Here is a 13,412-nt window from a genome sequence, read left to right on the forward strand (position 1 = left end):
GATTTCAACTCTTCATATGGAAGAGTTTTCTACAGTGAAGCAAGGCAAAGAAGGAGAGAGGCAGTGAGTTCCTCATCACAAGAGGCATTCAAGCACAGGCTACACTTGGAAAGAAGTTGTAGGCATTGAATGGTTGGAATAGAACAGCTTGAAACGCCTCTTTAGAGTGCTTAGGAGTTTATAAAACAGTGTGGTTTCTGAAGATCTTGATCATTGCAAACAGGTATTCAGAATACACAGGGAAACATCACCAAGAACAAGTTAATTTTTCTAAATTACTTGTCAGTGGCAAATGGCAATTTTTCTTAATTATTTAAAGCAAAACAAAACAAACCACATATACTTAACCTACGACAACTTGCTTTTTCTAAACAAAGAGGGAAAGCCTTCAGTTGCAAATGCTTTTCTTAGCTCCCTAGAAGGCTAATAACTCTCAAAATTTGCCCAGCCGCATCACAATGCATTGGATTTCCTATGTTCTAATTTCCAATTCTATTCTCCTTACATCAAAATAACGTGGTATAAACCATTTCATGTATCTTGCAATCTAACGCTGCTTTGCATTGACATTATAATGCTGACTTGAAAATATAAGCCTCGTTAGAATGTAAACTCCATGAGAAAAGAAAGCATGTCTTATTCATCATTTACCCCTAGCGCTTACAATCATTCCTGGGCACATATGAGATGTTCAGTAAATACATAAACGAATGAATACAGACAGACAATATTCAGTCTCATTCAATAATTGTTTCAGTATGACTTTCTTATCTCTCCAACTGGACTGCTACAGCCTACTACCTTATAAAAAGGAAAAATGAAGTTTGTCCCACGTTTCCATGGTAAGGATGGCCAATCTTCAATTGCAGCTTATGTTGAGCCCAATGTATTATCCTGTGATCTAATAATTTCTTATCAAGAAATATCCTAAAAGTAGTACATGTGACATTAACTATTAGGCTTAGAGTATAAATTAAAGCTTGCTCACTGATTATGTCATTTTCTCAGGGGAAACTATATACATAGTTGACTCACTATAACAAAGGATTCCAAAACAATCTTATCTTTTGTGTTAATCTCTACATTACCCTGACAAGCTGGAAAAAGCACAGTGACCACCACTGTCAGGTTAAACTCTCCTAGTTACACTGTTATTCACAGAAGAAGAAGAAGAGGACGAGGAGGAGGAGGAGGAGGAGGAGGAGGAGGAGGAGGAGGAGGAAGAGGAGGAAGAGGAGGAAGAGGAGGAAGAGGAGGAAGAGGAAAAAACTAGATCAAAGGTTCTGTTATAAAAGATCAGGGAAACCAATGATATCTAAGCTTAATAATTTTATTTGTGTTTAGGTTTAACCAGGGCAATGTTTATTTGTTGATGGAAGTTTTGATATCTATCCTACAATTTTCCTCCTGCCTATGTCTTCTCTTTCCTTATAAGCATGCTCGGAAATGCCAGAAAAACGTCAAATAAGTATTAACTATAACCAGAGAAAGCAGAGAGGTTGATCCCCACCAATACCAGAACAAGAATACTATTTAATATTTACTAATGCTTTGTCATGCATGAAATGTTTTTGCATGTTTCTGGATCCAACAGGCTACTCAAAGACTCTATTTTATGACAGCTGTGATTTTTCTGAGCACTGTCCCATATCCTACTTCCTTTTATTGCTGGCAGGAAACTGCGAGTCAGTTCCCTATACTTACTTAACTGCCAAGTTTGAAAGGTTATAGACAATACATTAGAGGCAGGGAGAGTCAAGCTGGCTTCAACTTGTGAGATCAATGTGCACAAGTCGGTACCGGGAGACTCAGCACAGCCCAGGGACAACGGGTCATGTCGGCATGGATGTCGTATTTGTCATAAACAAATTCTTCAGATTAAAAACTGGTAACGAAAGCCTTGTACGGAGAAAGAATAAAAGGGTGTTTTTAGAGAATATCATTTCTCTAAACAACAAAAATGCACGTGGGCAAACCAACAGAGACATGCTTTGCAGACGATATTTTAGGCTAACTTAGGGAAAAAAGTACTGAGATAGGACATCGACTTCTAGAAATTAAAAAAGCCTAATGCTGCTGGGGTGGAACATATGTGTTTTCAGTGCCTCCTATGTAAGGATCCACATTACAAAAGGCTTCTTGTCATACGAGAAAAGGTTCCTCTTCCTCAAGGGCTGTTGTGATATTTTGTCAAACAGTACGAATCCCCTAACTCATCAAGTCTTCATTTCTTTTATTGCCCTTGGTAGTTATGCTTGTAAGGCTATCAGTTTCCAAATAGACACTGACAGGCTTTGGACCCAGAAAATGCCAAAGCAGGTGCCATCACAGTCAAAATGTCATCCCCACATTTGGCCCATCCAGGAAGGCTCACCCTTGGGCCAACTCTTACACCTCCGCAGTTTTCCGTTACCCTTTCTCGTTTTCCTCGGTGTGCTCTCCAGGAAGGACATTTCAAAATAAATAACAGGCAACAAATGTCATTATTGCTGGGAAGAAAACACTTCAAGGGCACAAAGCCATCACTGACTACAAAACTATCCTAGTTGATGCGGTTGACTATCGAGTACAGAAAAGGTTACCATCTGGTTGATACTGGCCTGGATCCTGTGGGCCTCAAAGTCCTTTCCCATAAATCCTGTAATAAAACTTCATGAAACCCAGTACCTGAAGAGATGCAGTCTACTCTTTAAGCAGATATTTTTGATATTCAGCTGGATGGTACAAAATAATGCCAAATACAGATCCTTCATCTAGGTGTTTTGGTTTTGGTGGCATAGAGAACATTTTATAGCTCAAGCATGATGGTCTAAACAGGAATCAGTGCTACTTAAAAAAAAACACAAAAAAACGCTCACTTCTACAATAGGCCACACTATGGTTATAGCTGAGATCATTTAGTGGCAACACTCACGCACGACATTCCTTAGGTCTTAATCACCCTTGTGCTGTAAAACAGGGGTCGCTAACTACAGCTCCTGGCCAAATACGGCCCACCACCTGTTTTACTGGGACACATCGCACTCATCATTCATTTATGTGTTATCTGTGGCTATGTTATTACCACAGCGATAGAACTGAGTAGTTGTGACAGAGACCATATGTCCACAAAGCCTAAAATATTTAGTTCCTGGTCCCTTACCAAAAAAACGTGTGCTGGCCTGCTTTATGAGATGAAAGTTATAGTCTCGACAGATAGTTATTTATGTATTTGAGAAGATCCAAACAGCCTCCTGATGCAGACAATGAAGAAGAGGAAGGGGAGGAGGAGGAAGGAAGAAAGAAGTAGTCGTGCTATTAGTGTACTACTGCTCACAGCAGCGTTGGAGTGTGAGCTTGCTGTAGAAATCTCTGACTTAGCTTCACGTAGATATTGGGGGACTCTCCATCTGGGCAAAAATATAAACAAAGCCAGTCTTTTAAATGTGCACAATAGAATGGCAAACGTGCTGCCAAACCTTTGATATTATGAACACGGATCTCTCGTCAATCAACAACAAAGACCATCGTCTCCTGTGACACTCACCAGATTTCTTAATCTTAAATTGCTGTGTAACAGAACACAGCTTTATTCCTCTAAGTCCCAGCATGGCCAGGGGAGGTGCTGTCCATCTGGCCTGACTAGCGGCTCTCCATTGGAGAAGCAGGGAGGTCAGGTGTACTGGGCCACTGCAGGGAGTAGCATACAGAGGGAGGGTCCCACTCCAGGGTGCTGCTGAGGGTGTCAAGGAGACCAGTGAAATGGTAGAGGGAACAGGCACATGAAATGAGTCTCCCTGGTGACATCCATCAGTATCACAAAATGTAGACCGTGACTAGATTTCAGGCGGAAACAGATAATGAGTGGGTCTAACAGGTCAGAAGAACAAGCAGGCCACAAGGCATCAGGCCTGTGAACAGGAAGAAATGTGAGGATACAGACATGCTTTGAACACGTGACACCTTAGAACCGGAGTTGGGGTCAAGCTCCGCAAACGTCTCCTAGAGGCAGGGAGGCCCCAGATAGCCCGCGAGGTGCAAATTGTTCTGCAGTTTTTAGCAAAGGTATAGATTAGATCAGTGTTATTTCAAAGTCTAGGTAATGTGAAAATTACACATCCTGCCTGGTTCTGAAAGTTCCATCCAAGCATTAAGTCAGACCGCCAAAAAGAAACATATCCGAGAGGACAAAAAAGAATCATAATCTGGAAGCATCAGGTTAGGTGTCTACAAAAATGCCTTCAAAAAATTGCAATGTCATTTCTGAAGGCTAACTTAGGAAAAAAAATAATGAGATAAGACATCAACTTCTAGAACTTAAAAAAGTCTAATGCTGCTGGGGTGGAACATATGTGTTTTCACTGCCTCCTATGTAAGGATCCACATTACAAAGGTTTCTTGTCATACGAGAAAAGGTTTCTCTTCCTCGAGGGCTCTGGGATTATTTTGTCAAACAATAAGAATCCCCTAATTCCTCAAACCTTCATCTCTCTTATTGCCCTTGTCAAAAACTAAAAGAGTAAAATATCAGATGTACAATAAAATTGTGAATATGCACTATGTTCCAGGCCCTGTGCGAGGACTATCGAGCGAGTGAAAGACACTGATGAGATCCCTTGCCCTCTTGGTGTTTTCAGTCCAGTGGGAGAAACGCCATGAAACTGACAGCCAGATCTAACGGGAATCCCATCAACCCAAGGGCCCAGCCTTGGGGTGTTAAAGGTACATACCGTGTTTCCCCCAAAATAAGATCTAGCTGGCCCATCAGCTCTAATGCGTCTTTTGGTGTAAAAATTAATATAAGACCCAGTCTTATTTTAATATAACGTAAGACCAGGTATAATATAATACAATGTAATGTAAAGTAATATAATATAATATAATATAATACCAGGTCTTATGTTAATTTTTGCTCCAAAAGATGCATTAGAGCTGATGGTCCAGCTAGGTCTTATTTTCAGGGAAATACGGTATACAACAACCAAAAAGCAATTTTATTCTTTATTTAGCATTTTGAAGAACATAAAAGGGAATATAATTCAGAGTCCACAGAAATGCACTTCTAAAGGCCTCTTTCCCCTTTCCAAATCCCTTAGACCCACTCACACCAAAACCCAAAACTTTATTTCCATTCCCAGACCCCAAAAGCTTTCTTTAGCCCTTTCTCCCAGTATCAACCATGAAGTTTGTCAATGTAGCTTCTCTCCTAATAAACAAGAAAATAATCTCTGCTCTTTAGGAGGAGAAAAGGTAGGTAAAAACTGAGGAGACAAGTAACAGATTTTCTTTAACAAGTAGGGGGATAGTGGAGTGGTGAAAATGCTATAAATACTAATCCAGCGTAATATTTGTCCAGCCACATAATCACAATTGTGAGAGAAAACTAATTTAGCATAGTGGTCAGGAGATATCTCTCTCCCAAAGAGATGTTTAAACCCAAGATCTGCAGGATAAAGAACCATCTAGCCGAAGAGCAGGAGGAAAGACTACATGAAATAGGGAAACTCAGGGGTGACAGCCTGAGGCCTGTGCATTCTCCAGGAACTGAACCATTACTCAGTGGAACTACAGCAACACGAACAAGGGTGAAGTCATGCGAGATGGGGCTGGAAAGATAGGCAGGATAAAATCATGGAGGTTCTTCTCAGGTCCTGCTATGACTTTTGGTTTTATACTGAGTGCGATAAAAAGCCAGCGAAAGGTTTTAAGTGGGGCAGAACACAATCCGATCACCTTGGATGCTTCCTGAAGAATGGACCGGTGGGGAGGGGGCAGGGAATAAAGATGTTAGAGATGTGGGAGGCTTACACCAGGAAGGTGAGGATAAAGATGACAAATGGGGTCAGATTTACTGTGCAGAGATTGGTGAGAAAGTGATTGCATGTGGAGGGAGAAAGGCAACTCTTGGGCCTCCATCTATTTTTAAATGAATAAATAGGATTGGGAGGAAGAGATTATTTCAACAGAAATATCCAGAATTCAGTTTTGAAATTCAATCCATTATATATTAACTGAAAATTATACTTAGAACTTACAGTATTTAAATTCAATTGCAATAGTTCCCTCATCGTTATATGCCCAGGGCTTCCAACAGTGTCTGGCAACAAGGCAAGTACTCAATAAATATTTGTAGAATGAACACAATTTCCTCTGGTAATTATCTCTCTGGTATGGAGAATATCTGAGCAATATCTTTAGATTAAAACAAATTATGTTTGATGAAATATAATTTTAAATTTAAAATGTGAAAAACATACTCATGGCTTTTATAATACAAACAAAGAAGGTAAATTTCAAGAAAATGTTCACGTCTAGTTGAGCCTGAGTTTGAGGAAAAGGCTTTGAAACCTTGTTGTGTTCGACCTCTGATTATTTAAATTTTTCTTTTTAATTCTGTGGCATGTGTGCTTTTTACAGTGAGTGACCTCAAATTCCTCCTGGAAGGAAATGGGGAATAAATTTAAAAGAAACACTGCGGCTCAGATGAAATCTGATTTGTGGAGTTTAAGGGCTAAGTTCCCGCCCCCTGCCCCACTCCACTTGGACAGCTCTCCTTTGCAGGGGCTGCCCTCCAGGTGACTCACATGGCAGGGCAGCCTGGTCCCAGAGCCCCTCTTCAGCTCTAGAATTTCCATACCCCCTTCTCCTCTTCCTCCCACTACCACTACTCTAAGCGTTTAACAGATAACCAGCCTGAGCTAAGGTTTCGGCAGACATTCATGATCTCTACGCTATTTTCCCTTAGGTAATTCACAAAGCACTGTGTCTGGCATATGGTACACACGCCATGAGGAAATCTGAGAGAGTAATAATAATGATGTGTGTATCTTCAAAGGAGTTTTCTTTATTCAAGGGTGTAAATATGAATGGTTAAAATTTCAAGAATTGGTCAAGCAAGTCAGAAGGAATTCCAGGCAAACGGTCCTGTCAGTTCCCTTCGGTGAACACACTACAAAAACTGGTTCAGAATCCAGCACATTCTACCACATGCAACGCTCTTTTTTCCTATTTTACTTACTCTTTCCCTCCCTAACTCATCCATTAAAAAGAATTCTTGTTCTGTTATTCAATTTCTTTATTTCATATTTTACCCAATTTTGATTTATTTCTACAACAGTTAAAAAAACTGTCTGATTCTCTAGGTCTTAGTCACAGTGAAAAGAAAAAGGAAACCTGATTCTAGTTATAGATAACAAGATTTCAGTCCAGTGGCTAATTTTAGGACCTTCGTGGGTCAAGAAAATGCTGTGACCTGACACCCTGGACTCCACTGTAAATGATAGACCACTGAACTTGCACAAATTTGCTGAAAGGCTCCTGTGATTGCCAGTTTCCTGAGCTATAAAATGGGCATGATGATGTTTATTAATTTACATCTAGCAGAACTTATAAAAATACACTGGATATAAAGGGTTTAGGAGAAACATACCCATAGCTTCCTAACAATATTTGGAACATTGCTATAAGGCACTCAAATCCACATTTTCTGACATCATTATGGAAACTAGCTTAAGCTAATAAAAATATTTGCCATCCTATTTCACAGATAACTAAATGGGATTGTGAGAGACGGTGACCAAAGCCCCTTTGGAAATAAGTAAGAATAAGCAATGCCTATCAATCAGTCTCTTAGGATTGAAATACATTCTTCAGAGCAGGATCCCCAGAACTATAGCTCTCAAACGTCATTCAGCTCAATAACTGTCCAACAACCTCAAGAGCTATCGGTCCTGTTACCCTTCCTCTCACAGGGGGGAAAAAATCCTACCCAAGTGGGTCATTGCTGCTTTTCTCTTTGTTCAGCTTTTCTTACGGAGGTCTGCCAAGTTGTGGTGTGGTTCACTACATGTTTTAACTGCTGGAAGTGGTTATAGCCAGAAAAGGTCAGAGAACACAGCTACTGAGCAGGAGGGGGGTGTTCCTGGGATAGACACAGGCTGAGGTTCAGGTGGCCTCTAGGAAGATGACCTGTGTCACCGACCACTTACTGTTTATCGGTATCCATGCTTTCTTACGGTCTTTTGTTAATGTTCTAAATTAAGGGCAGTGTTTTCAACGCCTTAAAGGTGCTTTGCAATTTTTGGTTTTAAATAAAAATGATCCAATCATCCTGTAACAGTAGAACTGCCATCTTTTGCAAATAGAACTGGCAAGAATTTCATCAGTCTTAAAATATCACCTCCCTTGATTTCCTACCAGCCTCCCACCAATGCCTCCCTTTTCTTTTCAGAGTTCTTTAAAGTAACACCCCAGGATGTTCCAGGGGGACATACGGGACCCGTGTTAATGCTGAAGAAACTGGAAGATGGTCGGCCTGTGGACACACACAAGGCTTACTGCTTGTCACATACTGTCATGAATGATGCAGGGTTTCTTAGTTTTCTTTTATTCTACACGGCTTATAAAATAAGAGGACTAGGACTTTAGATAATGGATTAAAATAGCAAAATTTCAACCCGAGGCAAAGTTTTAAGCTTCGGGACTTACCTAGATTATTCTATTCTCCTGAGCACAGACAAGCAAGGGCTGTCTTAGAAAGCTGGAAGCAGGGCTTTCCTGCATATTGAGCTTCCAAAAAGAGATGAGGAAATAACAAAATATTCTGATGCTTCAATCACATTCTAATTTTATTTTGCCATACGCAGCATCATCCTGTATATAGGAGCCCTTAACTTCACCTCTGAGTGATTATCAAAACAAATAAAAAAAATACTTCCACCCTCCCACCATCTGCGTGGGTAGTCCACAGAACTCTGAACTACAAACAGCCACTTCAATGGATGTCTAATTTTATTGTTGAAGTGCCTGAAAAATGCTCACAGACTAAGAAACCCAGTTACCCTATGGGTGGTACTGCCATCTTTCTGTGGTGGAATAATGTATTTATTTATTTATTTTTTTATTTTTCAATAACATTGACATTCAGTATTATATTAGTTTCGGGTGTACAGCATAGTCATTAGACATTTATGTAAATTACACAGTGATCCCCCAGTTATTCTAGTACTTACCTGGCACTATACACAGGAATTATAATATTATTGACTATATTCCCTATGCTGTACTTTATATCCCTGTGACTATTTTGTAACTACCAATTTGTATCTCTTAATCCCTTTATCTTTTTCACCCAGCCCCCTAACCCTTCTCCCATCTAGCAACTATCAGTTTGTTCTCTGTATCGATGAGCCTATTTCTGTTGTGTTTGTTCATTTATTTTGTTCTTTAGATTCCACACAGAAGTGAGATCACATAGTATTTGTCTTTCTCAGTCTGACTTATTTCACTTAGCATAATACCCTCTGGGTCCATCTATGTTGTTGCAAATGGTAAGATTTCATTCTTTTTTATGGCCAAGTAATATTCCATTGTATATATGAGTATATACCACTTCTTCTTTATCCAATTGTCTAGCAGTGGGCACTTAGGTTGCTTCTACATCTTAGCTATTGTAAATAGCGCTGCAATAAAAATAGGGGTGCATACATCTTTTTGAATTAGTGTTTTGGATTTCTTCAGATGAATACCCAGAAATGGAATTGCTGACTCAAAAAGTAGTTCTATTTTTAATATTTTGAGAAAACTCCATCCTGTTTTCCATAGTGGCTGTACCAATTTACAATCCCACCAACAATGCATGAAGGTTCCCTTTCCTCTACATCCTCATCAACATTTGTTGTTTGTGGATTTTGTATTGATGATAGCCATTCTGACACGTGTGAGGTGATATCTCATCGTGGTTTTAATTTGCATTTCTCTGATACTTAGTGACCTTGAGCATCTTTTCATATGTCTATTGGCCATCTGTGTGTGCTCTTTGGAGAAACGTCTGTTTAGCTCCTATGCCCATTTTTTAATTGGATTGTTATTTTGGTGTTGAGTTCTTTATAAATTTTGGATATTAACCCCTTATTGGATGTATCACTGGCAAATATCTTCTCCCATTCAGTAGGTTGTCTTTTCATTTTGTTGATGGTTTCCTTTGCTGTGCAAAACTTTTTCATTTGATGTAGTTCCATTTGTTTATTTTTTTCTTTTGTTTCCCGTGTGGAAGAGATATATCAGAAAAAATACTACTAAGAGCAAGGTCAAAGAATTTACTGCCCATGTTTTCTTCTTGGAGTTTTATGGTTTGGGGTCTTACATTTAAGTCTTTAATCCATTTTGAGTTTACTCTTATATATAGTGTAAGAAGGTGGTCTAGTTTCATCTTTTTGCATGTATCTGTCCAGTTTTCCCAACACCATTTATTGAATAGACTGTCTTTACTCCATTATATATTCTTGCCTCCTTTGTCATAGATTAAATGACCATATAGGTATAGGTTTATTTTTGGGTTTTCTGTTTTGTGGTGGAACAATCTGAATCCATCCATACTCCTATATGTACATACCTGTAAGGTAGGAACTGACAGTGGCCTACAACTATCATGTTTCCCCAAAAATAAGACCTAGCTGGACAATCAGCTCTAATGTGTCTTTTGGAGCAAAAATTAATATAAGAGCCGGTATATATTATATTATATTATATTATGTTATATTATATTATTATATTATATAAGACCAGGTCTTATAGTAAAATAAGACCGGGTCTTATGTTAATTTTTGCTTCAAAAGACACATTAGAGCTAATTGGTCTTATTTTGGGGGAAACATGATACCCATTTCTCATTTCTTCCATAGGAAGAGAACTTCGATTCTTAGCAAGACGTAATCCTGCCTGGAATGATGATTGTATTTCCTAGGCTCTCTTTTCAGATGTGGCCACGTGACTAAGTTCTGGTCCATATTATGTATGTAACAGAAGTGTGTGGCATTTCTGCAAACGATCCTTAAAAGTAAGGGATCACCTTCTGCTGCCTGTAATGTAGATTCTACAGCTGGAACTCCAGCAGCCATCTTGGACAACAAGGTGACCAACCTTGAGGATAGAAGCCCAATGTTGAGAATGGCACAGAAGGAAGATCTGAGCCTGGATTCCTGATGACACCCCTGAGAACCATCGTACCATGCCTCGTCTACCTACCTCAGATTCTTTTATATGAGAGAATTATAACCACCCATCTTGCTGAGTCTTACACCCAAAGTTCAGATGCCTGATTTATACCAACTGAACAAAGTATTAACTGACATCCCTATCATACAATCCATATCCTTATGCTTGGTCTGAACAAGAAATTTAACTTTCCTCCTCTGCAGAAATTTCTTCACTATCTAATGATATATAGTTGAACCAAACCCATAAGAAAATACTAGCCTAGCATTTTTCCCACAAGAGCAAAGGCTTAAGATCAGTTCTGCCTTTGCATATTATCACCAACCCAGCAACCTGTCACTCCCATTCTACCTGCTCAACTCCAAGTGCTATCTATCACTGGAAACCTCACGAAGAGCACGCTTGGTTTATGACGCAGCCCACTGGGTGGAGACCACCAACTTCATCACTTGTGCCCCAAATCAAAGGGGCCCCTGCAGTAGAGCCTTTGCATTAATGCACACAACTACGAACTCCTTTTGTTTAATGATTGTAATCAATAACAATAGATTGCAAGACCTGTAATAGTTTACTGGGAGATGCCCTCCACTTGTATAAGTCCCCACAGGTGTAGTACTAGGATCCTAAATACAAAACAACATTAATAATAGTGATAATAATAGATATCACTATTGTTTAATACCATATGACTACTGTTTTAGTATTTGGCTAGCACTCTGCTTGACACATATTATCTGGAATTCAAAATAATATTATCCCCATTTTACAGAGGAGTAAACTGAGGCTCTGAGAGATTAGATAACTTGGTGAAACTGTGCAACCAGCTCATGGCAATGATTATCACTGAATCTGGAACTGCCTATAATCTTAAAAATATCTTAGCTACACAAGCCTATCTCTCAAAATGTTAAATAATCATAAGAAAAATCTCTGTTTTTTTTCACTGCAGAACTCCTTAAAAGAATCTAATTTTCCTTCCATTTTATACCACCATGAGCATGTCTGAAAAGAAAGCAAAAGAAAAAACAAACAAAAAAACCTGATAGAATTTGTCTGCAAATGGTAAATAAATAATGCCAGAATACAAATGAGGCAAATCACGACAGTATTTTTTCTTAATTCCACCTTCTGTTAACAGTTTCAATTTCAGGGTGACCTATATGTTTCTATAACCAGAGTCATTATGCACCTTTTAATCCATAAACATGAAAACAAAAAACTAACCCCTTTAATGACATGTTCTTGTGTAATTACATCTCTTTATGCCATTCCTTTTGAAAACAGGTCTGAATTATTCCCCACCCCTTTGTTAAGCTTCCACTTTAATAAAAGGAAAGGACACTGAAAGAAATCAAGCCCTTAAAACATTCATTGAATACGTCATGCAATTTATCCAGGATTCAAACATTAAATGAGTTACAAACAAACAGGAGGAAGAAATCAATCTTTCTATTAAAAATAGATGTATGCATGTATATAGATGTATGCGTATGTGTTTGGGGAATATTTCTACTTACTTTAAAGATATATGTAAAACATGGTCATTATTATACATTAAAAATTTATCATTAGAATAATTAATACCAGGGGTACCAAAAAAATGTATACACATTTTAAGAGATGTTAACACTTTGGTCAGCGTTGCTCAAGCAATAAATAGTTCGCTGTAATCAGAAGTGTCTGGATGCTGATGGTAACCACTTTGAGCACCTCTTATAATTGTGGAAGTCAACGTGACTTGTATTCATCTTTTGTTATCGGTATATATCAACACAGTTTTTTCCTTTCTTAAAACGTGTATACATTTTTTTGGCATGCTCTGTATTTTCATGAGCTGCTGAAAGAATTAAAATACGCCCATAAAAAGAAAGTCAAACAGAAGGTTAGAGCTCCCTCTTTCTTTATCTTAAAGAAATTCACCAAAACCTCTCTCCTAGGAGACCAAAGTTATCAAGCAGACAGCCTAACAAGCCCTCATGTGCCTGCAAAGGCTGTGTTTCCACAGCCTCTGTACAAATGCTACAAGCATCAGAGTACATTTATTGGTAGTTCATTATTCATAAGAGATTTAAGTGGTAGATAAAAAGCACTTTTAAAAGTAGAAATACTCACAAAGCCATTTCAAACTGTTCCAGCCATTTTTTCTTTAAATCTTTCGTTTTGCAATAAAATTCTAACCCATTTTGTCCTTGGTTATGGATGAGGTAGAAGCCATAAGACCACTGTTAAAATTAATATTCCTCAGGTTAATATGTTTCATTAATAACATCATGTTTCCAAATTCACTGAAACACCACCACAATGACCCACAAACCTCTCGTAACATTATCTGCATACAAACTGTGAACAGTCAAGATTACTATAATCTACATCATATCGACAACAATTTCTGTGCCAAATGCCTCTTACTATCTCAATCATTAAGGCATTAGAGATGA

At 38.6% G+C, this 13,412-nt stretch overlaps 1 protein-coding gene across 3 annotated transcripts in view; it reads right to left on the reverse strand.

The window, feature by feature from the left end:
- Positions 1-13,412, reverse strand: part of VAV3 (vav guanine nucleotide exchange factor 3) — a 335,219-nt gene that overhangs the window by 141,895 nt on the left and 179,912 nt on the right. For all 3 annotated transcript variants that reach the window (XM_033093029.1, XM_033093027.1, XM_033093028.1), the window contains exon 15: positions 13,087-13,196. In XM_033093029.1, the coding sequence (XP_032948920.1) occupies positions 13,087-13,196 (110 nt within the window). The remainder of the gene's footprint in view (positions 1-13,086; positions 13,197-13,412) is intronic.

The sequence above is a fragment of the Rhinolophus ferrumequinum genome, chromosome 22 (assembly GCF_004115265.2).
Source record: "Rhinolophus ferrumequinum isolate MPI-CBG mRhiFer1 chromosome 22, mRhiFer1_v1.p, whole genome shotgun sequence".
Lineage (NCBI taxonomy): Eukaryota > Metazoa > Chordata > Mammalia > Chiroptera > Rhinolophidae > Rhinolophus > Rhinolophus ferrumequinum.